Genomic DNA, 26,670 nt, shown 5'->3' on the forward strand with positions numbered 1-26,670 from the left:
TTGTCAAGAGAAGCATGGTGATCATTGAGATGAGTAGAGTGCATGCAAAACACCTTGTGAAATCCTAACCTTTAGAAAGACAGAGGCTTACTTTGACTCCTGAACCTAGGCGATACCTCGTGAATAATCAGGGAATCACTGAAACCCAGCACGGTGGGGGTTGGAAGGGACCTCTGGAGAACATCGAGTCCAACTCCCTGCTAAAGCAGAGTCACCCACAGCAGATTGTTCAGGATCACAATGGCCAGGCAGGTTTGGAATCTCTCCAGAGAAACAGACTCTGCAACCTCTCTGGGAAGCCTGCTCCAGGGCTCTAGAGCAGTTTCTCCTCCTGTCCAGTAGGAAAACCTCCTGGTTCCAGTCTGTGCCTGTGTTGTCCTTTGTCCGGTCACTGGGCACAACTGACAAGAGCCTGGTCCCAGGCTGTCACTGAGCATGGATCAGATCCCATCTCAGATTGTTCTTCTCTAGGCTACACAGCCCAAGGTCTCTCAGCCTGTCCCCCTCACAGAGATGCTTCAGTCTCTTCAGCATCTTCACAGCCTCCACTGGGGTCACTGCTGTAGTTCCCTGGTTTTCATAAACTGGGGAGCCCAGAACTGGACACAGTACTGCAGATGTGAGCTCACTAGGTTAGAGTAAAGGGAAGACACTCTTCCTCAATCTTCTGGCCACACTCTTCTTGATGCACCCCAGGAGACCATCTTTGGTCTCTCTTGGCCTTCTTTGCCACAAGAGCACACTGCTGGCTCATGTGAATTTGTTGTCTACAAGGTGGTAGACAGGAGGCTTATTCCTCCCCAGATGCAGGACCTTGCACTTGCCCTTGTTGAACTTCATTAGGTTTCCTCTGCACAGCTCTCCAGACTGTCCAGGTCTCACTGAATGGCAGCACAGCCTGATGGGGTGTCAGTCACTCCTCCCAGTTTTGTGCCACCAGCAAACTTGCTTAGTGCATGTTTTGTCCCTTCAACCAGGTCATTCGATGAAGATGTTTAACAAGACTGGAGTCAGTACTGACCCCTGGAGAACACTTCAAGCTATAGTTCTCCAACTAGATAAATCCATGAAGGCAACCATATGTAAAGGAAGGAGGTAAATGTTCCTTTTAGCTTTGCAAGTGAAAAGATGAGGAGATGAGGGCTTTGTCATGATGTTCTGAAAGGTCATACCCCCACACATGCCTTAGCCCAGACAATGTACTAAGCACCTGAGAATATGCTAACCTGGACACTTCCTGGAGTCCAGATAAACATATACCACATGCAATTAACTTCGTAGCACAGCTGGGAACTCTGTGTGTCCCTGGCCATGTTTGGATATGCCCCATCCCATCGAATCACAGAACCAATAAGGTTGGAAAAGACCTCAAGGATCATCAAAGTGCAACCTATCACCCAAGACCTCATGACTACTAAACCATGTCACCAAGTGCCACGTCCAGTCCCTTCTTGGACACCTCCAGGGGTGGTGACTCCACCACCTCCCTGGGCAGCACATTCCAACATCTAACAACTCTCCCCATGAAGAACTTTCTCCTCACCTCGAGTCTAAACTTCCTCTGGTACAACTTGAGACTGTGTCCTCTTGTTCTGGTGCTGGTAGCCTGGGAGAAGAGACCAACCCCCTCCTGGCTACAACCTCCCTTCAGGTAGTTGTCCAGTTATCAGGGTCCCGTGATACCAAAGGGCATTAATTGTCCTGGGACAGTATTTAAACCAGTCAAAAGTCAGGCAACTTGCCTTGTTCTCACCCAGATAGTGACTACAGCCAAATGCTGCCCAAGTAGCAGCTGAAGAACCTGCTCTAGAAGACCAACAACTTCACACAGGCCTTGCATCTGGACCAAGGCAGAAAGGGTTAAAGCTCCAAGGGAACTGAATTCCAGAAGAGGCTACAGCCCAAGTGGGCACAAGAGAGGCTCCTTAGCCCTCTCTGAGCCAAGGACTGCTCGAATCATAGCCACAGCATCTGGGAAGGTACCAGACAGAGGAGGAAGTTGTGAGTCCTTGGCTAATCTGCCATGGAATCCCATTTGTGGGAAACCCACAGATCACAGCACCTGTATGTCCACTTTGAATTACTGTATTGGAAAGGTTATATCTGTGCTTAAATCATTTAACTGTCTTTATACATGGAGTGTAAAACCCACAACTGAATAATTGAACCTGTGAATGCATTTTCATAGAAGCATAGAATCATAGAATCAGTCAGGGTTGGAAGGGACCACAAGGATCATCCAGTTCCAACCCCCCTGCCATGGGCAGGGACACCTCACACTACAGCAGGCTGGCCTTAAACACCTCCAGGGATGGGGCCTCAACCACCTCCCTGCACAACCCATTCCAGGCTCTCACCACTCTTAATGGGGAAGAACTTCTTCCTCACATCCAGTCTGAATCTCCCCACTTCCAGCTTTATTCCATTCCCCCCAGTCCTATCACTACCTGATAGCCTAAAAAGTCCCTCCCCAGCTTTCTTGTAGCCCCCTTCAGATACTGGAAGGCCACAAGAAGGTCACCTTGGAGCCTTCTCTTCTCCAGACTGAAGTTATTTTGTAAATAAGCTATAGTGGTGTTTGAAGATACCACTGCCAGGAAATATTAATTATAAAGTATAAAAAATATACATTTTTATTATACATGATCACATGGAATTTATTTTAAAAATGCTGATGCTACCTCTGTAGGATAATCAGAAGCAGACCAGTGAGGAACTTGAAACATCAGACATCCCAAACACACTTCTTACCCTTTTCCTTTCATGCTTTTCTCAATGTACTTTTATATTTAATAAGTCAGCTATTTTCACCCCACAAGGCACTTTGCATGTTTACTCCTGAAGTTACAGAGAAAGGGTTGCTTTCCTCTCCATGCACCAGAATAGCTCCTGCTATAAACTCGTCTCTGATGGGAACCATTTCCTGCAGGAAGTGCTTGGAAGATTTTTGTCCTTAACAGATGATTTTCCTACCAAGTGCATTTCGTAGGAAATTCATGTCATAAGGCTAAACAACTAAAGTGGACAATATGCTCTGTCCTGCCAGTCTCCTGAGCTGAATCCCTTGGGATATCCAGAACATTTTAATGGGTCACATTCTGCTTCATTATATGATCTGTAGCTCCTGAGCAGCAGGGAAGAAGGTCTCTGCTTCTTGTAAACTATTTCATGCTCTGCTTGCTGTTGGGGAAAAGGTCTTAAAGAACACTAAACTGCTTTCCATCTCAAAGAGGCATGCTGTGTAACAGAAATGTCCAGTAATAAAAACTAAACCCACCTTTAGTTGCAGAAAAAAAAAAAAGCCTCATTTTAATGAACATCAACTTTGAGAGCTGGTAAAGACATAATGCATGAGAATGAGGTGCCAGCACTAAAAGACAGCTAATTCCTCTCAAAATCATTATGAAAGTGTGTTATCCACTGCAAAGTGCCCTCTTGCTCTCCTGTTCCTCAACAGCTGGGATGAAATTCAGGCTTCAAAGGGCACTGGAGACAGCTGTCCATTTCATGGATGAATATGGCTCTGCAGAGCCTGAAGGCCAGAAGGACCTTTCAAGCAGGGTGGGGAGCGTGCATCCCTTGAGACCAGCCCTTCATTAATGGCAATGAAGTCTGGGAAAGCTTTATCAATCTATACCAGCTTATAGCAAGCCCCTCATTTTCTTCCACACAGTCTGCATGCTTGACATTTTCTCTAAATAAGCCAATGCAGTGTATCTATTTGATGAAAAGCATAGGTTAAGAAAATCTACAGACTCTTCACCTCACTCCTTCCCCATTTTTTCCTTTCATGCTGCATGCTTGGTCACCAGTCTCACACGTCAGTTTTTCTGTTTCCTGATTAGATAAATGGCAACTTTAAAACAGGAGAACAATGGATGTGGGGTGGTTATTTAAAACATGGGGGAGTTCCAGGAAGTGGTGTTTTGTTTTGTTTTTTTTTAAACTTGTTTTATGGTAGAGATTTACAAAGCACTGAAGACAATCAGGTATTAAAACAAACAAACAAATATAAAAACCATAGTTTGTGAAAGACCTTCTCCATTTTTTTACTACTCACACGATACCCAACATTAAAAAGGTATCTTTCCCTTTTAAAATTACACACTTTTTAAAAGTAACTTCCAATATCTAGTACTACTAGGCAGTGGATACATTTCTATTACATTTTATGTCTGGACTAGGGGAATAGAGCAAAACTAGAAGTGGGTATATTCAGATTGGATTCAGTTAGGAAGAAGTTCTTCACCATGAGGGTGGTGAGACACTGGCACAGGTTGCCCAGGGAGGTGGTGGAAGCCTCATCCCTGGAGGTTTTTAAGGCCAGGCTGGATGAGGCTCTGATCTAGTGTGAGGTGTCCCTGCCCATGTCAGAGGGGTTGGAACTAGACGATCCTTGAGGTCCCTTCCAACCCTAACAATTCTATGATTCTATGAAACTCCAGCAAAGGATAAAGAATGTTTTTAAAACATGAAGTGTGAAATTCTTGAGCTACTCATAGCTAAAACGAAAAGTGTTTATTCACCACTGTTTGAGTTGGAGCTCCAGACATGCAAGTTTTAATTGAAAGTATTGCAGAATCATGGAATGGCTTTAAAGTTCATCTAATCCACACCCCCTGCAGTGACCACCTAGAGTAGAGGTTGCTCAGAGTCCTGTCCAACCTGACATTGAATGTGTCCATGGATGATGCATGGTGCATGTTAACTAGGAAAAGATGATTACAATTTAAATTTTTTTTTCATCTTCTTTCAATAAAGGAACATCTATTTTATATTTGAGGTTTTACAGGCTCTCTAAGGCTAGGAACAGCAAAAGAGAGCTTTCTTCTTTGATGTGGAAAATCAGTATTACTGTAATTTGGTTAGAGGTGCTGCAGTGTCTTCTGCAGGCCTGTTGTTACCTACAGTTACACTCCAGATATTACCATCTATTATTAGGGTAAGAAGCCCAACAATTAGATCCCAGTATGAAAGTGAAAATATCTACTGGTGAAGCAGTAGCTTGTGTTGGTAGAAAGTTAAATGAAGGACTGTGGGCAGAATGGCAGTGCAGGAGGTCTGGCATCACCATGAGCTTGAAACTAAGTCAGTGCTTCATCCATGATGATAAAAACATAAGGCAGGTCAGGCAGTGGAGGGTGAAGACTATAGTATTCAGTTTCTTAATTTTACATTTTCTAGCTCTCCTGAGGGATTTCAAACAGAGTTTCTCAATCTGTACTTCCCAGTTGTCTAACACTGAAGGTGGAAATGCAGCTGAGGACATTCCTACGAAAGATTAGAAATGCACCTATCAATATTCACAACCTCTTGCAGGACCCAGACAACAGAAGACTACAGCTCTTCATAGTGAAAGTGATGTGTATTCTTGTGGTTGCATGAAATTATGGTAGAAATATTTCTGAAATTATAATACCCCAAAAGATTCCAGCAGAAGCACACAGAAGTTATGTATCACCCATACAAGTCTTAACTGGCACTTAAATTTTCATTGGACAAGCAATGCTAATAAAAGACCAGACAATAATCAAAGAGAAGCCAATAAAAGACTTAAAAAAAAAAATTCTTAAAGTCCAAAGATTATTTAGAGTGCACGAATGGCAACAAAACTACATAAAAAGCATTAAATTTAACCAGCTGAAAAACTTCACATAGGTTGAGAAAAGCAAACATTCTTGATATCATCTCACTTTTAGCTTGTTCTACACAAAATCCTGATCTTGGAGTCACTCAGTGGTACACCTCCAATAGCAGTCATGAGTTAAGCAATATTCTAGGTATGGTTTTCATAGATTCATAGAATGGTTTAGGTTGGAAGGCACCTTGAAGATCACCTAGTTCCAACCCCTCTGCCATGGGCAGGGATGCTTTCCACTAGACCAGGTTACTCAACCCAGCCTTGAACACCTCCAGGGAGCGGACACGCTCCTGGGGCAACCTGTTCCAGAGTCTCACCACCTTCACTGTAAAGAATTTCTTCCTAATCTCCAGTCTAAATCTGCCCTCCTCAAGCTTTTATCCATCCCTTCTTACCCTATCAGCCTTTGTACAAATCTCTTCCTGGCTTCCCTGTAGGCCCCCTTCAGGTACTGTAAGGCTGCTATAAGGTCTACCCTTTTCTCCAGGCTGAACATCCCCATCTGTCTGAGCCGGTGCTCATAGAGGAGGTTCACCAGCCCTCTGATCATATTCCTTGTCTTCCTCTGGACCCAATCCAGCAGCCCCACATTCCTCTTATGCTGGGGGCACCGAAACTGGAAGGAGTACTCCAGGTGGGGTCTCACAAGAGCAGAGCAAAGGGGCAGAATCCTTTCCTTGTCCTGCTGGTCACTCTTTTGATGCAGCCCAGCACGTAGTTGCCCTCTGGGCTGCCAGAGGCTATTGCTGGCTCATGTTGACTTTTATCTCTGTGTTTTCCATATCACCTGCTATTATACCACTAGTGCAATAAATCCCACTGAAACCCTGTGGGCCATAACTGGCTTTTCATACCTTGTTTTACTTCTTGATCCTATTTCATGAATTAGTGTCGTGAAAGAGGCAACATTAATTAAAACAACAGTATTTCCATGGCTTTGAACTTTACTTGGATAAAATGAAATTCCAAGTTATACAAAGCAGAGTGGTACAAAGTGTCTTCTGCAGTTACACTGAAGGGTCAAGACTCCGGTCAAGAATTATAATTCTCACAAAGCACTCATATCCCTTTTCTTTAAATAATGCACTGGCAATAACGCAGTTTTATTTTAAAGCAAATATCCATGCATATTACATTGTTCTGGCCCTGTTTCACCTTTGCTGTAAAATCTCAATTTTAATAAATTATTCATTTCAGAAATTTGTATCTGAGACAGTTCTATGCAATATAAACCCAAACTGGATTCTGGGAATAATTCTTTTTACATGTATATAGAATTTATTTATATATATACACATACACACACACACATGTATATACATATACATAAATTCTACATACATATATAATTTATATATACATATAAAATTTTATATATGTATATCTACATCTATGCCCACAAACATCACCAAAGATTTATGCTTTGTATCAGTATCAGTGCATTAGCATACACTGCAAAACAAACCCCAAACCCCAAACATTTTATGTCTATGCTCTAGACAATCACTAAGCAAATCTATTCACCTCATTTTACAGACAAATCAAACATCATACAGAATCACAGAACTATCAGGGTTGGAAGGGACCTCAAAGATCATCCAGTTCCAAACCCCCTGCCATGGGCAGGGACACCCTCCAACAGATCAGGTTGCTCAGAGCCTCATCCAGCCTGGCTTTAAAAACCTTATCCAGGGATGGGGCTTCCACCACCTCCCTGGGCAACCTGTTCCAGTGTCTTACCACCCTCATGGTGAAGATCTTCTTCCTAACATCCAATCTGAATCTACCTACCTCTAGTTTTGCTCCACTTCCCCTAGTCCTATCACTACCTGATACCCTAAAAAGACCCTCACCAGCTTTCCTATAGGTCCCCTTCAGATACTGGAAGGCCACAACAAGGTTTCCTCAGACTGAACAATTATTTTAAGCCAATATGTACAGAATAATGACAATATGGACTGAATAACCATGGATATTACAATGAGAATAAGCAATTATTTTTCTAAATTAAAAAAAGGACGAATTTGTATCTGAGATCTACATTTTGAAAATATTACATTTCTGCTTAAGGATGCTCCCAGCTTTTAAATTCAAATCTGAGATAAGTATTAGTTGTGAAAATACACCTTTTAAATTAGTTTTTTATTTGTTGACCTACAAAGATTTTTAATATTGGAAAAATAATAGTATCATGGAATTGTTTTCTTTGGAGGCAACCTTTTAAGATTATCAAGTGATCATAGATGGTGTTACAGATATTTGCATTATAAAAATGGCAGAGGAACTTGCAACATCACAGAACTGTATTTATACATATTTTAAATTCTTCTTAATGTCAGTGTTTTCAGACATCAGAGGCTTTTCTACTTCTGTGACCAACTAAACTATCTTATAAACAGCTCTGCAATGTGCAGTGTGGCACTGAATGCAGTGTGATGCAGCACCAAGTCCAGTGGAAACACTCACAGGTGTAAAATACTGCAAAGGACTATTTGAATTATTCATAAATAATTACCAGCACCTAGTCTATACTTGATTTTTTTTTCCCAGTGAAAAGATCTTTGCTTTACCAATATGCATGCTGTATGAGAAAAGCTAAGCCTCAAGGCTCATTTCTCATAATGGAAAAAAAAAATTATATGATTCAATATTAGTGTTATGCAATTCTAAATTTTTGTGTGTTTGGGGGGGGGGGTTGTTTTGGGGTTTTTTTTGTTGGTTTTGTTGGGTTTTGTTCTTTAATTAGAGTTAAAAGAAACAGAAAACTGAAATACTCAAGTGCTGTTGTGAAGGCTGCAGATAGTTCAGTCTTACTGGTATGATTATCTCAGTAACACATTAGATACAGAAGCCAGCAATTTTCTTTCCCAATGTATTAGCCATGAAATTAAATCCATGCAATTATGCTGCTGTTGCTTCAAACCCATGCATCCCTTGCTTTAATAGGCACTCTGTATATTAATTTGAGAAATAAACACATAATTAACACTTCCACAGTGCTTGTTTGGATCTTGCTCAGCTGGTGAAGCAGAAGTGCCCAGTAGGTTGTGTTGTGGTGGAGGTGACCCCCATAGGTGAGAGGACCAAAGGAAAAAGCCCCAGCTCTTACCTGCAGGCTGTTGAAGATGATGAAGAAGACCAACATCCAGAGGTGCCGGTAAGCCATGTGCAGTCCTCCCCACAGCCAGGTCACAGAAATCAGGGCAAAGAGGTACAAGACCAAGGGGATCTCTGGAAAAAACACAAACACAGCATGTCAGCTGGTGTGCCCTGGGGAAAACACTTTTACAAGCATTACTGATGCAGGACCCAGTTTCACCGTCCCTGGCCAACCTTGGAGTTTGTTCTCCAGAGATGGGCAGCTCTTCTCCTGCCCCACCTGGTTGGGGGTCCCAGAGCTTTTGCAACACAGGGCCAAGAGGTCAGCAGAAGGTCATGGCCAACTGGGTAACAGGGATGGGGGGGGCAGGGGGTCACAGCACAGCTCAGCAAGCCAGGCATGGGTGCTCTGTGGGTGGGAAGTGAAGTCATGGAGTCAGAACATAGGCTGACCTTGGGAGAAGCATGGGATAGCACATGGTAAGTTCTGGAAACTTTGTGAGGAAACCAAATTTTCAAGAATTAAAGGAGAAAGAACACAGGCATTACCAATACAAAAAAAAAAAAAAAAAAAACAACCACATCTCTGGCAATTTATAGAACTATACAGAAATTTTAAGGAGAGCTTTTTGTCTGTTTTGCTGTTACTTTCTTTCACTGCAAGGCATCTGAGCCTGTAAAGCTTTAAGTGACAACTTCCCCACAGCCAATGAGTCACCCAAAGACAAACTTTGCACTCGTTAACTTCATTCACCTTCGAAACTACGTGCAGGATCCATCCTTAAGCACATACACATACAGCTGCATTTTATATTCCCTACTGTATTTACATCATAAAAGATGTAAGGAGTGCTGGCAGCAAGATGTCTGCATGGACAAAGTTTGCAAAAAGCAAAGTAGAAGCTGACTTTCACTACCTCCAGCTCCTGTGCTGGCCCTCCCATGATGACCACATCACAGCAGACTTCAAAGTCCATGTTTGTCCAGGTCTGCACACTTCAGGGGCAGAGGTGCTTGGCCAGGCATTGCCCTCTCTGCATCAGCCATGCAGCATCAGCAAAGAGTGTGGATGTGCTTTTGACAGGCATTGCTCTAGAAACAGCAGCTTGGGAGCACTTCAGGCATTTTGTTTAACAGTATCCAGTGAGTGCTTCATGAATGTTGGCAGGAATGTCAAGGCTACCTTCCACCAAGACAGACAGCATTATACCTATTGCTTTGGCAAAAACTCCTGTGTATATTTCTATAAGCAAGACAATGACTTGAAGTGAGCACCCAAGGTACTGTGCTCCTAAAGTTTCCCCTATTAAGACAGTAAAATCTAGGTGCAAACCTGGGCTGTTCTGCTCCTCTATGTGATAGTGTGACATAATATTGAACAGAGATATTTCCTTAGTGAACTATAATGGGTTACTGTGTTATAAGTGAAAATTTCTGCTAGAGTAATGGCAATCTAGGACTAGAGACAATAAAACCACAGTATTGAAATAAACTCAATTTTCAGGAGCAGTTATCAAGGCCTTGCTTTTTCTAGGGGGGGGGGGGGAATAGACCCTACTTAATGTTTGATGAAAAATGACAAAAATCATTATAGCATTGAGTGAAACAGATTTCCTAAGTAAAGGTGTTTGAAAGCTCAGCTGTAATCACCATTGCAGTGGTCTTGTTTTTCCACTCGTGACTGAGGACATGTGTAACAGTGTGAGAGCTGAAATCCCCCCATACTGACAATGACCAGGCTAGCTCAGTCTGGAAGCAAATGCAAGCTGTATTTACAAGCAAAATCTACAATCTATGATGAAATGAATATGTACAAATAGACACTATTCACAACATTTACAAATATGTACGATCAACAGAAAAGCACAACCAAGCTCCCTTTGCTTCCCCTGAGGGGCTTTTCCCCAAGGGGGGCCTCTCCCCCAAACCAGAAGGAATCCCTCCAGACTCCCCTGGCAGAAGGCAAAGAGTTAAGAAGCAGAGAGGCTGTTAGACTTAGCTTGCCAAGGTCAGTGTGTTATCTTCAGCCAGAAAAGCAGAAGCAGCAGCCAGACAGCCCAGCAAGCAAGCTGAGAACTCTGACTGCCCAAACTCCCCTCTCCTTGTTTTAATAGTTCTTAAACATTTCTCTCTCTCCAATGGAAGTGTTTAGAACAATCATTATTTTGCTTTCTTAGACCCAATAGTGACATTCCTTCACCTTCTTTGCTTGAACTTTGTAAAGAAAAATTAAAAAGACAGTTTTAAACCATCACAACATGATATAAATCCTCTCTAGTCTGGGCATTTGTAAATAGTGCTACTTCTGAGCTGATAGCTTGCTCACAGCTGGTGGTAGGATGCAGTGATGGGAGCCCTGAGCAGCATGGGATGTCTAGCAGGACCTGAGGAGGCATCATGTGAACTGGTGACTTAGAATGGCATTAGATGTCACAGGGAATCATTTGTACATGATTGGTATATACAACATAGGACCTGTGGAAGAGCCATTCCTTATGAAGAGGAAGATGTAGGTCACACTGGATAACTTAGTTATCTCCAGTGCCATTTGATGTCCATTAAGCACCTGAATCACTTCTCTCATGGCAAGGTGAGGTCTGCCCAAAATCTGTTAAAGGTCTGAGACTTCCCAAGGATCCCTGATTCAGAACATGACAGTAACAACACATGTGTGTCTTTCCCAGCAGCATCAGGGAAGAAGATTAAGGCTAAGTACCTCTGTTATTTGGCTAGGAAGGACTGGATTTTGGTAGATGACTAGAATGGAAATGCAACCCACTTCTCCTGCTGCACTGCAGTCACAAGCATCCCTTGCACACAAAGCACCCCTCACAAAATCCCTTGGATGACATTGAAAAACTCCCTGTGGCTTTGAGGTGTGTTGAAATAAGCTTTTCTTTAACAGCTACATGACCAATACATGACCAGTACACAACCAAAAGTTTTACCATAACTAAAAATGCAAAGCCCTCTAAAACAGCAGGTAGTACAGTATGAAGTAAAGCCTTCCATTACGTGAAGGGAACCTACAAAAAGGCTGGAGGAGGACTTTCTACAAGGGTGTCCACAGACAGGACAAGGGGAAATGGATTTAAATTGAAGAAGAACAGGTTTAGATCAGGTATTAGGAAGAAATTCTTCACTACAAGAGTGGCAAGATTCTGGAATGGATTGTCCAGAGAGGTTATGGATGTCCCCTCCCTGGAGATGTTCAAGGCCAGGTTGGACGGGGCCTTGAGTAACCTGGGCTAGTAGAGAAGCATCCCTGTCCATGGCAAGGAGGCTGGATTAGAGGAGCTCTCTTCTTCCAGCTTAGGCCATTCTATGACTCTTTGATTCTATTTCTCTTTGTCCTACATTGAATACATTAATGAATCCAAATACCTATTAGATGCATGTTATGTAAGGTTCACCAAAAAAAAAAAAAAAAGAAAAAAAAAGACGTGGGGGTCAAAGAACGAGCAACATCAGAGGTTTTGAAGTTATAACAACAAAACTTGGCAAAATATGAATTAAGAAAACATACATCAAGATAGATGTTCACTTTGGTAAATGTAATTTGACATCAGCCAGCAACGGGCACTTCCAGCCCAGAAGGCCAAGGCCAAAGGCATCCTGGGCTGCATGGCTGCATCAAAAAAAGTGTGACCAGCAGATGGAGAGAGAGGTGATTCTGTCATTTTGCTCTGGTAAGACCTCACCTCTACTGTGTCCAGCTCTGGAGCCCTCAAGAGGAGAAGGACATGGACCTGATGGAGAGGGTCCAGAGGAGGGCCATGAAGATGATCAGGGGGGCTGGAGTACCTCTGTTATGAGGACAGGCTGAGGGAGCTGGGGTTGTTCAACCTGGAGAAGAGAAGCCTCTGAGGAGACCTAATAGCAACCTTCCAGTACCTGAAAGGGGCTACAAGAAGGCTGCAGAGAGACTGTTCACAAAGGCTGCAGTGACAGGACAAGGGGCAATGGTCTGAAAATAGAGAAGAGCAGATTCGGATTGGATATTAGGAACAAGTTCTTTACCATCAGGGTGGTGGAACACTGGCACAGGTTGCCCAGGAAGTTGGTTGAGGCCCCATCCCTGAAGATATTCAAGGTCAGGCTGAACAGGGCTCTGGGCAGCCTGATCTAGTGGAATGACTGCGATGAGGTTGGACTAGATGACCTTTGGAGGTCCCTTCCAACCCAAACCATTCTATGATTCTATAATTCTACGAAATTCAATAATCATCTATAGAGCAGCTCAATAATCTTTGTGCATAGACATTAACTGATTTTTTAATCTTAAAATTATGCAAAAAAATATATTTTTTTAAAGTTATCTTCTTAGGAAATTCAACTGATATAAAGGCTTGACAACTGATGATCACTGTTCTATACAATTGTAAAGAGTTGTATAAAGCTTGTACCTAAACCAAAGTGAATGATGAAGAGAACTGTCTCGGAAAGCTCGATGGTTGAACACCTGTCTGCAATGGGAAGTGGTGGAAGAATTTCTTGCTTTGCTTTGCTTCACTTTTGCTTTATCTATCAAACTGTCTTCATCTCAACCCACAATTTCTTTCACTTTTACCCTTCTGATTCTCTTCCTCCAAGCGGAGGGGAGTGAGTGAGTGGCTGGAGAGGGCTGAGCTGTTGGCTGGGGTTAAACCACAACAGAACTGTGACATGAAAAAGATTCTAAAAATGCTTGCTTTTTGCCACACATTGAATGTTGATACAGTTTATGATTCTGCTTTTAGCTTTGCCAGCAACAATTGCTCTACCATCAGTGTTGTTAATGGTTAATACAGAGTTGAAATTTGGGCAGCACTGAAAGTCTCAGCTGCTTGAATTTTCTTTGCCCATTTTGTTCAGACAATTTGTTGTATTTTGACCAAAGAAAAGCCCAATAATCAAATGTGTCAGAAAATCAGCAATAACTTCTTTTAAGTATGTGAAAGCATCACTGCATAAAGGAAAAGGATGCAATTAATGACTTGAAACAAACCAAAATAGACAGTCTAATTATCTGTTGTTTCCTTCCTATGGAATAAACCCCAACAACCTCCTCCCAGTAAAACTCAAAGGGTATTTCTGGGCAGATGAGTCCTCACTAACATAAGGTTTACTCTAAATCCAAGTGCAAGCAGTTGTCTTTTAGCCTACTTAAGTAAACCTCAAGATAAAAGACTGCCATGGAGCAGTCAGCTCAGCATCAGTGTGATGTAACTGAGACAACACCAAGCAGCTCTGCTGGGTATTCAAACCATGCTGGTCCTCATCTTTTTCATACCATTACCACACCTTTTTTTTTTCAGTACTAGGAATGATGAAAGATTTTATTTAAGCAACAGTCAGTCCACCCCCTCTTTAAATATATATAAAAATGTATGCATGCACATATCACCATCCTGACTGTTCATGCCTCTCCCTGAAATATCTCCTATTTTTCCTAACCACAAGCTTAAGAAACATTGGCAGAGTTGATGATTTAATATAGATAAATGAAACTGTAGTAGTAGATTTTTGGAGGCTGAAGATTTACCACAGTTCAGCTTGGTATTTGACCAGGTGAGAGTACTTACGTATGTTCCATTTACCAAACGACTAAATGTGCCCTCTGCTTCTCACTTCTTCCCCATTGTTTTCCTTATTCCTTATTAGCTTATCTACAAAGTTTTTTTTTCCTTCTGCAATGCTTACTGTTCTGCAGTACACTGTAATCACTTTTTATGGGTGGCAAAACCATAGTTTTATAATAGGAGGAGAGTTCTTAGCGTAAACACTACATTTTTTCTAGTAGGAAATGTCTTTGTCCATGGCAGGGGGTTGGAAGTGGCTGATCTTCAGAGTCCTTCCCAACCTAAATCATTCACTGATTTACATAAAAAGAATCTGAAAGATAGGCTGCAGTGTTTCCATGACAGAATTAAATTAGATCACAGAAATTAATGAACCAGGAGAAGTGTTACAATTATGGAAAAACTATATTACCTCAGTGGGAATCTAAAAGGGGCTGCACCAGCAATGAAGAAAATCTTCTCTGGCTTTGCCTGGCCATAAAGCCTGGCCAGATGTCATACTTCTCCCAGCAATTCTCCCATTTACAACTCGGGATCTTCCTGAATCAGACACATTTTTTTTTCTATTTAGTAACCTTCAGGAGACTTGGCTGTCACAAACTGATCTCAGAGTCATAGTATTGTTTCAGTTAGAAAAGACCTTTAAGATCATCAAGTCCAACCATTCTCTAACTCTGTCAAGTCTGGTGCTGAACTATGTGCCTCAGCACCACATCTCTGCATCTCTGAAACACCTCCAGGGATGGGGATTCAACTACCTCACTAGGGAGCCTTTCCAGTGTTTGATAACCCTTCCAGTGAAGAAGTTTTGCCTAATCCTGAATTTAAACCTCCCCTGGTGCAATTTGAGGCCATTTCCTCTCATCACTTGTTATAAAAGAGAAGATAACAAAATCCTTCTCACCCAACCTCCTTTCAGGGAGTTGTAGAGAGTGAGAGGGTCTCCTTTCAGCCCAAACCTTAAACTAATTACAGTGAACTTTGCTAAGTGACAGGAACTCCACAGGAATAGCATAAGAGTCAGGTAATAAAATACAAGATTGCTCAGCTGAAACAGCTGTCAACCTTGCACTTACTCTTCGGTTTCCTTAGAGCAGGGACAAGAACAAGCAATAGAAGGAAACAGCCCAGAATATCTCCAAACAACTTTGCTTTCACCTACAGCTTTTTCAAATCTGTGACAAAATAAACCCATACAATTTTATGTTTCTAAAATAAGCTCACAAAGAAAACAAGCACAAAGGCCATTTTAGGTTTCACCTCCTGGTGCTGTCTTATAATCACCTGGACTGACCTACATGGAGAGATAACCTGATGATGTGGCTCATTTGTCTACACCTACACCTGCTTAGATTGCAGCAGTTTACTGATGTCCACAAAGGAATTACCACCATAGGACTGTGGTCCAGTCAGCCTCTGCATGACTTCAGAAATGAAAACTGCAACACTTGCTGAAGGAATTGATTTAGGGACCAGAACCCCAGACACTGTCTTACTGATAGAAGGAGATGCTTTAACCCTGGTGGGCAGCAAACCCTGGGAACAGAGTGCAGCTAGAAGGAAAACACAGACAGGTCGGCTCCCTAGACGCCACTGTGACCTAAGGGAGTTACGCAGGGACCTGATAACAAGAACAAAGCAAAACTTAGGACAGAATTATGGAATCCCTTTATCTCTTGCTTGACGTTTGCTTAAGCCTTCTGAAAAATATGTGTTTGTGTGATACTTTCTCTCTGTAGCCAATCATGAATTTACAACTGTAGTATGGACATACCAATGACCAGTTACAAGCTGCCTTCTGACATTATGTTAACCTATACAAAGAAAAAGCTTTGTACAATAAATTGACACTTGGCTTGCATCAGGCCTCGTCCCGTCTCTAACATCGCAGCAACTTGCCACATCCATGTGCCTGAAAGGACTGGAAAAATGTTCAAGAAACTAAATTTTATGACACAGGATGAGACTACCTAAAATTTATTCATAGCTGGGGCCTGAAATAGATTTTGCCAGTTGCACAGTGCTGGGTCAGACACTGCAATGAAGGGAACAAAAAAAAAAAAAAAAGGGAGATATAATTTCCCAATGTCCAATGTGATCTGTACCCTTACTCCCTTCACATGCAGGATAGACCTGTTTTGGAAAGCATGGGAAGGAGACACCTGCCAACATCTGCACCTGACAGTACTCAGAGCCATGTGGCCTCTTGGCAGTCCAAGTTCAGGAGGATGAGGAGGAATGAAGAAGGAAAAAAGTGCAAAGAGGAACGAGTAGACAGTGGGCAGCCTTGCAATGTTCCCTCATGACACTTTAATTTCACCCTATGATGGGCCACTCTGGCTAAGCTCTCTTACCACTGCATGCTGCTTAGCACAGAATCATAGAATCAGCCAGGTTGGAAGAGACCTCCAAGATCATCCAGTCCAACCTATCACCCAGCCCTACCCAATCAACTAGACCATGGCACTAAGTGCCTCATCCAGGCTTCTCTTGAACATCTCCAGGGATGGCGACTCCACCACCTCCCTGGGCAGCACATTACCCTGGGCAATCTCTCTCTCTGTGAAGAACTTCCTCCTAACACCCAGCCTAGACCTCCCCTGGCACAACTTGAGACTGTGTCCTCTTGTTCTGCTGCTGGGTGCCTGGGAGAAGAGCCTAACCCCCCACCTGGCTACAGCCTCCCTTCAGGTAGTTGTAGACAGCAATGAGGTCTCCCCTGAGCCTCCTCTTCTCCAGGCTAAACACCCCCAGCTCCCTCAGCCTCTCCTCACAGGGTTTGTGTTCCAGACCCCTCCCCAACTTCGTTGCCCTTCTCTGGATGTGTTCCAGTACCTCAACATCTCTCTTGAATTGAGGAGCCCAGAACTGGACACAGGACTCCAGGTGTGGCCTGACCAGTGCTGAGTACAGGGGAAGAATAACCTCCCTTGTCCTGCTGGCCACACTATTCCTGATCCGGGCCAGGATGCCATTGGCTCTCCTGGCCACCTGGGCACACTGCTGGCTCATGTTCAGCTACTATCAACCAGCACCCCCAGGTCCCTCTCTGCCTGGCTGCTCTCCAGCCACTCTGTGCCCAGCCTGTAGTGCTGCATGGGGTTGTTGAGGCCAAAGTGCAGAACCCTGCACTTAGCCTTGTTCAATCTCATCCCATTGGCCTCTACCCACCCATCCAACCTGTCCAGGTCCCTCTGCAGGGCCCTTCTACCCTCCAACAGATCCACACCTGCTCCTTGGTGTCATCTGCAAACTTACTGATGACGGACTCAGTTCCCTGGTCCAGAAGGGATTATGGAATAATTTAACAGTGCCTACCACCACCTATTTTGCCTGGGAGAGAAACAGCAATGAAAATCATCCAGCACAGTTTCAGTCAATAACTGCTCATGATGCGCAGTCAAAGATTTTAAGAAAAAAAAAATCCCTTCTTGCTATGTATTTCATACTTCACAGTTAGGAAAAACAACAGATGAGCACTCAGGCAGAGAGCAAACCAACTATGTGAACAAACCAAAAACTCAATTTGAACCAAGCCATCCAAACAGAAGTCAGTCATGAAAACAATGCTTAGCTCCTTTCTGGAGAAAATCTATAGCATCACCAGGAAAAGTTAACTGAAATGAACTAAAAAAGCTCCACACTGCTGTTATGTACTGCCAGCCCTGGAACCCTCTTCAGGGTACCAGCATTAGACCCTTCAGAATACCATGTTCAGTCAAGCAGGTGGGTTTGGATGATGGTTTTGCCATTGGTAACTCCAAAAAAGTGTAACTTTTCACTTTGAACTAGGTTCTATGCGTCAGGAGATAATACTTTACCTTCTTCCTAGAATAGATACATAATTCAAAAGAAAACAAACCCCATATTCTGAATTTGCCTATTTGCGGGGGGGGGGGGGGGGGGGTTGGGGTTTTCTTTTGTTCTGTTTTGGTTTGTTTTTTTGGGGAGTACACATGTTTGCTTGGGCTTTGTTGGGCTGTGCTTGCTTATTTGCTGGGGGGTTTTTGCATGTTTGATTTTTTTCTGTATGTAGAACTAGAACTACTCCTTAACTTTGTACATTCAATCTGTTTTGTTATAAAAACGTGTGGTAGTTTGAGCTCTGAGTTTAGGAGCTCAAATGATAATAGATACAAATTCCTCCCCCTGCCCCTTCTCCCTTTTTTCTCGGCAGGGTGGAGAGACAGAAGAAAGGAAAAAAAGAAAAAAAGGGGTAGGGGAAAGGAAAAGAAAAAAAAATCGTGAAAGAAATATTCTGAAGTTGGTTTGGAAGTAGGAGGAGTAAATTTTTTTCTTTTTTTCACAAAAGGGAAAGGAAAAAAATATTTTTTTTACATATATATATATATATATACATATCAGTAACGGGGGGGGGGGGGGTTCACAGAGGTGAGGGATGAGGGTAAGTGGGAAAAAATATATATAAACCAAGCCTGGATGGCCTTGTGTTCCCCTGGATGTCGGTGGATTCAGCTGAGAGAGATAAAGGGCCCCAGCCACGTGGTCCAGTGCAGGAGACAGTGACAGCAACAGCAGCAGGAAGTCCTCTCGAGCAGACGAGGCAGGAAAAAGGGGAGAGCAGCAAGATATCCCCCTTTTTATAGGCTTGCTGGACAGGAAGGGGAAGTGGAATAGACCACCTCTGAGTCAGGGGACCACCTTCTCCCAGCAGGGGAGGGGCCAAGCCCTCCCCAGATTAAATTTCTTTTGTCCACATGGGGCTGGGTTCTTCTCAGCCCCATCCAGGATGGGTGTGCCCCAGCACAAAATGCCAGGCAGACTACCTGAAGGTTTTCTTCCTTCCTCCTGTAACCTCATACTATAGATAAAATTCTCCAGAAAATTGAGCATTAAAAAAAAAAAAAAAAAAAGTTAAATCAAATGAAAATTCTTAAAAATGGAAATTCTAATGTAGTATCAAAAATCTGAAGTGTAATGTTGAGCAAAGGGCTTGAAGGTGAGTAAAGGGCAAGGAATGTAATGTTGAAGAAGGACATGGACCTGGTGGAATGGGCTAGAGGAGGGCCACAAAGATGATCAGAGGGCACCTCTGCTGTGAGACAGCTGGGGTTGTTCAGCCTGGAGAAGCGAAGGCTCCAGGGACACCTAAGAGTGGCATTGCAGTGCCTGAAGTGGGCTACAAGAAGGCTGCAGAGGGACTGTTTCCAAAGGCCTGGAATGATAGGACAAGGGGCAACGTTTTGAAATTAGAGGAGATTTAGATTGGATGTTAGAAACAAGCTCTTTACCATGAGTGTGGTGGAACAGTGGAAGAGGTTGTGCAGGGAGATGGTTGAGGCCCCATCACTGGAGATATTCAAGTTCAGGCTCCACAAGGCTCTGAGAAACCTGATCTGGTGGAGGATATCCCTGCTCAGTGCAGTGAGGTTGGACTGGATGACCTTTGGAGGTCCCTTCCAACCCAAACCATTCTGTGATTCTATGTCTTTGCATCAAACATCTAGGTGACCCAACTATGGAGAATAAAGTGCACTAAGCTTTCATCACACATCCTAATGTTTGTATTCTCACCACTTTGTTGGCCTATATTGTTGTGTCAACTTCTATTGCCTGAAGTGTTTAATTATTTTCTAAATATAAGAAAGTCAATAAAAGCAGTAATTAAATAATATGGCTTCAATGATCTTTTGAGTTTACCTATAAATATTTACTATGTGTCTTCCCCTTAGGCTGTTAAACTGATAATGCAACTTTAATTGCTTTTAATTGTTCTTGGGTAGACATGAAGACCTACCGCAAAAAAACCCAAAAGATCTTTACAAACATTTTGTTCCTAGATAGCTGGGGAGAAAGTATTGCATCACAGAATTTCACTGATTTGTGGGAGACCTAAATTAGTAAAATATTTGCAGGTATTGCTTAAGAAGTCATGAGTTAAACTTAGCAACAGAACAACGAAAATGCTACAAACTCAGTGTTTTCAAAGGTAAATTTGAGTAATAGTGTTCCAAATCCCGCTGGCTGTGTTTTCAATTGCTTTTGACAACTGCTGAGGACAAGCAGTTTGGTAACAGGATTTTGTAGCCAAAATAAAGAACCTAACAGGTTTTTTCAGAGAGTTCAAAGGAGAGAATACCACCACCACCACCACGCATCTGTCACTCATGACAAAAATTCTGAGTCTGGGCTGGACATGTCAAAGATGTGCAGAAATTAACAGTGGCTGACACTGAGCATCAGAAAGCTGGTACATGTCCATGAAATCCAATCAGACAAAACTGTTCATCTGTAATTTGTAGAAACAGGAAGCAGCAAACCTGATAAAATACCATTTTGGGTTCATTTATGTCTTTTGATCCTGCTCCTTAAGGCAAGGAAGAGTCTGAAATTCTCCTAAAGCAGAGGCACATTTCCCATTAAACATAAAGACTACATGACTGCTACAAAATTATAGAAGATTGGCCTCTCAAAGATTTCTGTTAGATCTCAGCTTTCTGGCAGACTTCTCCATATACCTTTAAGACTATGGTATAATCAGATGAAAGACCATTCATCTTATTACAGATAATTTTATTACTGTTATGCATATACCAAATCAACAACAAATCAGAAAAGAAAGAAAAATGTGAAAGTCTTTATCTCCATAGAATAAAATTATTCATAAGCACTATGCAAATAGTAAATAAGTGCTAAATTCACAACTGTACAGGTACAACTCATGACAATTAACTTGCTTCTGCAGATCTCTTTAAAGGAAGAAAGCTAATCTGGGCATGTGAAGAACAGTGCAAACAATCTAAATTGCATGAATGCAGATGATGCATTTAAGTTATTATCTCATTTGGATCTTTGTTCTTTATTTCAGCTTGCAATTGTGCTTGTGCATTTTGGTTTAAATGCATTTATAAAAGTCTCACAGGCAAAGATTTGTTTTTTCTCCTAATTGAAAAAAAAAAGAAAAAAAGACCTGAAGCACTTTTCTTTGAAGACAAAGCAAAATTTAACCAATGTGTGACAGTGATAAACACTGTGAATACTGTACAAAGCTCTAAATTGAGAGGTAGCCAACATCTGGTTCTTGATATCTAGGTGCATATTGACAGCTCAAGATGAAAGCACTCCTTCAATTCACTATTCCTTTAGTTCTCTTAGATATATGATAAGTGTCTTATAATTAAAGATTTTAGCATATAGCTCACAGGACAAAGAAGACATGTAACTACAGGCTTGGATATACATTCATTTACAATCCAAAGCCCTATCCTCAGCAAAATCTCCTTGAACAGAGAAGCATGGTTGGAATGTCCTGTACTTGTATTTTGTGTGGCTTCTCTGGATTTTGAGAGGATCAGATGGTAACAGATAGAGGAGGACCATCCAACACGTTCTGTCATGAACAGGAATTGCATACTGCTAAGACAATAAATTTAAAGAATTTATTTGAAGGAACAGGCAAGAAAGTAGTTAAAACCTGACAGCTAAATATCTAAGGCATTCTTCATGAAGTTCTATTTTGGCAACACAAAGTTTTAATCTTTAAATTAATTCTGGCACATTTTCAATGATGATATCTGAATCATTGCATATTTGTGGTTGGGGCATGAAAATTATGCCACTGCACGTTGTTCAAGAAATGGAGGTCATCTATTCACCCAGGTATTATCAGACCAAAATGCAGGTGGCTTTTCAAGTCAGATTTTTCAGTTATATTTTCAAACATTTTTGTGAAATTATGAAAGGTTAGGAAACAGAAGGAAAATAAAATGAACTATACTGGATTGATGTCTTATCTCCTGTTTAGGACTGTCAGGAAATAAATCTCCTATATATGCCCATTTCAGCCTCCTGTTATTTCAGCCATGTGCAGCCACCCTGCTTTACACCATCTGATTTCCTTCAAAAGCAGCCTTTCTTGTTGTGAACTTAAATATTAGCTCACCCAGAGGCTGTTTATCCAATGACTTGTCTCCTGTCAAGGCTAACTTTTGAGAAGTTAGTTTCTATATTTAGCAGAATAATCAGTCAAGAAAACATGTTTGCTGAAAGGATGGCAAACTGAATCAGTTCAAATTGAAGACTCTTTTCTAGGAAATTCAGTGCATATCTTTGAAAGACCATACTAGAGGCTGAGTTGACATTGTAAATCAACTTTGGAAGTGTTTTCCAACACTCAGTTTTGAGAAGAAAGAGCTGCCTGCTGTAAGAGATAATTTCTTGACTCTTCTATTGCCCTCTCCTGTGGCCTTCCACCACTGAGGAAAATTCCCTGACCTAACCAAACTCTATCATCACCAGGTCAGACAACAGGATTAATAACAGAGCAATCCTGGAGCAGTAAAGAAGAACATGAGAGGCCAATCTCAGGCATTTGGTGTTCCAGACAGGGCAGTGAGAAGGAAAGAGTATGATGAGCTATCTGGGAAGATCATGGATCACTGCCAAAGAACTGACTATTACTAAAAGCAAGGCCACCTCTTCTCAGGCCATGATGTTGTCTTGAAAGCCTGGAATCTACCAGAACAGGGTACTCTACATGACAGCACCCAGGATAAATCTAGAGGACAGAAAGAATACATGCATAACAGAAAAAGAGATACAAATAACAAATGAATACCTGTGTATAAATACATGTAAAAAATCCCTATTGTAGCCTGTATTTTCCCATGTAGAGTTAAGTTGCAGTTACAACTTTTTTCTCCTAGGTATGGTGAACCCAACATTGTTATTCTGCTCTTAGTAACAAAAATATGTGAGAGCCACCTTCAGTATGGGTAACAACCAACCCTCTGCTCCTGCAGATGGAAGAAAAGAGTGGAACACGGTACTGCTACTTAACTTCAGGAAGATGTTCTTCTGCAGCAGACAGAATTTATCCTGACAGCTGTAGAAGATGAATCTGGTGGCCCTCTACAATGGAGTGACTGCACTGGCAAATAAGGGAAGACCAAATGATATCATTTATCTTGGCTTCTTTAAGGCCTTTGACATAGCCTCCCACAACATCCCTGTCTCTATATTGGGGAGAGATGTTTTTGATGGAAGAACTGCTTGACAGATAAGGAACTGGTTGAATGGCCATGCCTCAAAAATTGCAGGCAATGGCTCAATGGCCAAAAGAAGATCAGTAGTAAGTGGTGTGCCGCAGGGGACCAATACTGTTCAAACACTTTATTAATGACATAGACACTGGGATTGAGTGTACCCCCAGCAAGTTAGTGGATGACACCCAGCTGAGTGGTGCAGCTGACAATGCTTGAGGAAGGAGATGCCATGCAGAGGGAGAAGTTGGTCCACATAAACCTCATTAAGTTCAACAAGGCCAACTGCAAGGTCCAGCACCTGGGCCGGAGCAGTCACCAGCAACAAATCAAACTTGGGGGTATTGGTGGATGAAAGCTGGATGTAAGCTGGCAATGTGTGCTCGCAGCCCAGATCCATCCATGCCCTTGGCTGATTCCCAGCAATATGGGCAGCTCTGCTCTGCTGAGACCCCACTTGCAGCTCTGGGGCCAGCTCTGGAGTGGTCAGAACAGAAAAGACATTGACCTGTTGGAGTGGGGCTATAAGAGGCCACAGCTATGATGGAAGCCTTCTGCTGTGAGGACAGACTGAGAGAGTTAGGATTGCTCAGCCTGGAGAAGAGAAAGCTCTGGAGGCATCTCAGTGAAGCCTTCTGGTATTTTAAGGAAGCTTATAAAAAAAGATGGAGAAAGACAGGAGGTAAGGGTTTGAAACTGAAAGAAGGTAGTTTCATAATGGATAAAAGGAAGAAATTTTATAGATTGTGGGTGGAAAGAATTGAGAACAGAATGTCCAGAGAAGCTGTGGATGTCCCATCTTTGGAAGTATTCAAGGCCATTTCTGGCCTTGGGATGGGACTTTAAACATGATCTGGATGGTGTCCTTGCCCATGGCATGAAGGATGGTCTAGGGAATGTTTAAAAGTTCCTTCCAACCCAAGCTGTTCTAGGATTCTGTGAATCTAGATAGTTCAACACGAACCTTCTTTGCAAGATAAGATTCAGAGTTTTCCAACAATAGGAGAAAAGAGTAAGAAAAAGATTTTTGATCAGTTTTTAACTTCACCATTTGCATATATAATTTATCTGGGAAAAAAAAAAAAGTATATACTACAAATATACTCTTTCTATCCCGGCTAAATTTCTCTTAAAGTTAGTAACAGCCTTCTTCAAGCAGAGATCACAAATATGGAACTTCAGAATTACCTGCTGTAGTTTAAAAGGCTTTTCCTACATCTCTGAAATGACCAAAAGAATGTACACTTAGAAGCCAGACAACAATTTTTTCTCCTGTTCAAATCTGCATATTTTCTGTTTTATGGTAACATGCAAACCAACGACCTTGCTATTTTATTCCTACTGAGAACATTCAGTAATGTTTTGCATGAATTACTGCAGAATCCCCATGGGGTCATTAGTATCACACTGTAATTTTATCTATCTGCTAACTGAATGACTCCCAGAAAGACAAAAAAAAATATTCACATGCAAATAGGTGTTTGTATGAATATGTATGTGCAAATGATAATTACTTGTCTATATGTGCCACTTTTTCCTTTCTCTTTGCTCTCTGGAATTTAAATGAACAGGTGTTCACAATCACTAGTAAAAGGGTAATTTTTTTTACGTTTTTTCTGTGTTTACAGCTCTCTGCACTTGATTTTTTCAGAACTGTTTAAAGTGTCATTCACCTGGTATTTTATTCTCTTTCTAGAAAGGGTAAGCAATGGGGAGTGGATAGTTATTTTTTTAAATTTTCCTTTGTTTGCTTGGTTTTGTTTTCCTTACTGACTGTGCTGCTCAAACTGGGGCATTTTGGGTACTGAAATATCTTGGCTGGAAACTATAAAAGTTTGGGGATTTTTTTGCTGTAGGAATTCATTGTTGTGGGTGACGGAAAAAAGAGTGAATCAATCTCGGGATGGCAGCCAGAGGCAAGCTGAAATAAGACACTAAACACAGACAATTGTTGCCTGGTAGCTCCATCTTTCCTCTGGTTTTGGATCAAACACAGAAACCCTGGCATATTCATCACCAAACAGCAAAATAATGGGTGCCTGTGCAACTTAAGGAGTCAGTGATGCCAGAAGACCCCCCTGCTCCATAGGATCCTCTAAGATGCACTAAAGCCAGAAGTCAGTGTGAGTGAGATCCAGGACATCATCTCTGCTTCAGAAGCAAGATACCATAGAATCACAGGATCACAGAATTGTTTTGGTTGGAAAAGACCTCTAGGGAACACCAAGTCCAACCATTCTCTAACTCTACCAGGTCTGGTGCTAAACCACATCCTTCAGCACCACATCTCTGCATCTTTGAAACACCTCCAGGAATGGTGATTCAGCCACCTCCCTGGGGAGCCTGTAACTTATCTTTGACAACTTTGAAATGTGAAATGTTGTTTCCCACAGCATCCTCTGAGGTGGCTGCAATGACAGCACTGAAGAGGAAGCAGATCCCACGGAGTCTGCAAGAACAGGGAGTCAGTGAAGTGAGCTTCTGCAAAGAGTATGTTACACAGTAAGATGAAAAGCCTTTGACACTGTCTCTCACATCATTCTCCTTCAGAAACTCATGGCACACAGCTTGGATAAGTGCACTCTGCATTGGATAAATAACTGGATGGCTGGTCCCAAAGCATGGTGGTGAATGGAGTTGAATCTGGCTGGCACCCAGTCACTAGTGGTGTCTCCTAGGGCTCAGTACTGGGGCCTGTTCTCTTTAATACCCTTGTCAATGATCTGGATGAGGGGATTGAGTGCACCCTCATTAAGTTTGCAGATGACACCAAGAAGGATGGCTGTGTTGATCTGATAGAGGGTAGGGAAGGTTTACAACAGGATCTGGACAGATTAGACTGATTGGACAAGGCTAACGGTATGAGGTGCAGCAAAGCCAAGTGCCAGGACCTCCACCTGGGTCACAGCAACCCCATGGAAAGCTACAGACTTGGGGATGTGTGGTTGGAAAGCTGCAGCTCAGAGAGGTACCTGGGGGTACTGGCTGACAGTTGACTGGCTTGGAGTAGAAACGCAGGGCAACAAAGCTGGTGAAGGATCAGGAGCACACAGCCTGTGAGGAGCATCTGAGGGAGCTGGGATTGTTCAGTCTGGAGAAGAGGAGACTGGTAAGAGACTTCATTGCTCTCTACAACTACCTGAAGGGAGGCTGGAGTTAGGAGGAGGCCAGCTACTTCTAGATGACAAGCAACAGGACTAGAGGATATGGTTACAAGCTGCACCAGGGGAGGTTTAGCCTGGATATTAGAAGTATTTCTTCACTGAAAAGGTTCTTAAAAACTGGAAAGGTCTGTCCAAGGCAGAGGTGAAGTCACCATCCCTGGAAGTATTCAAGCAGCATGTGGACCTGGCGCTTAAGGACATGG

The 26,670-nt window shown here is 42.3% G+C and overlaps 1 protein-coding gene across 1 annotated transcript in view; it reads right to left on the bottom strand.

Annotated features, from left to right (window-relative positions):
- The window catches only part of ADGRV1 (adhesion G protein-coupled receptor V1), a 366,634-nt gene that overhangs the window by 50,738 nt on the left and 289,226 nt on the right, over nucleotides 1-26,670 (bottom strand). The window contains exon 88 of the mRNA XM_054397457.1: nucleotides 8,751-8,872. Within this exon, the coding sequence (XP_054253432.1) occupies nucleotides 8,751-8,872 (122 nt within the window). The remainder of the gene's footprint in view (nucleotides 1-8,750; nucleotides 8,873-26,670) is intronic.

Source organism: Indicator indicator, chromosome Z (genome assembly GCF_027791375.1).
Source record: "Indicator indicator isolate 239-I01 chromosome Z, UM_Iind_1.1, whole genome shotgun sequence".
NCBI classification, from domain to species: Eukaryota; Metazoa; Chordata; class Aves; order Piciformes; family Indicatoridae; genus Indicator; species Indicator indicator.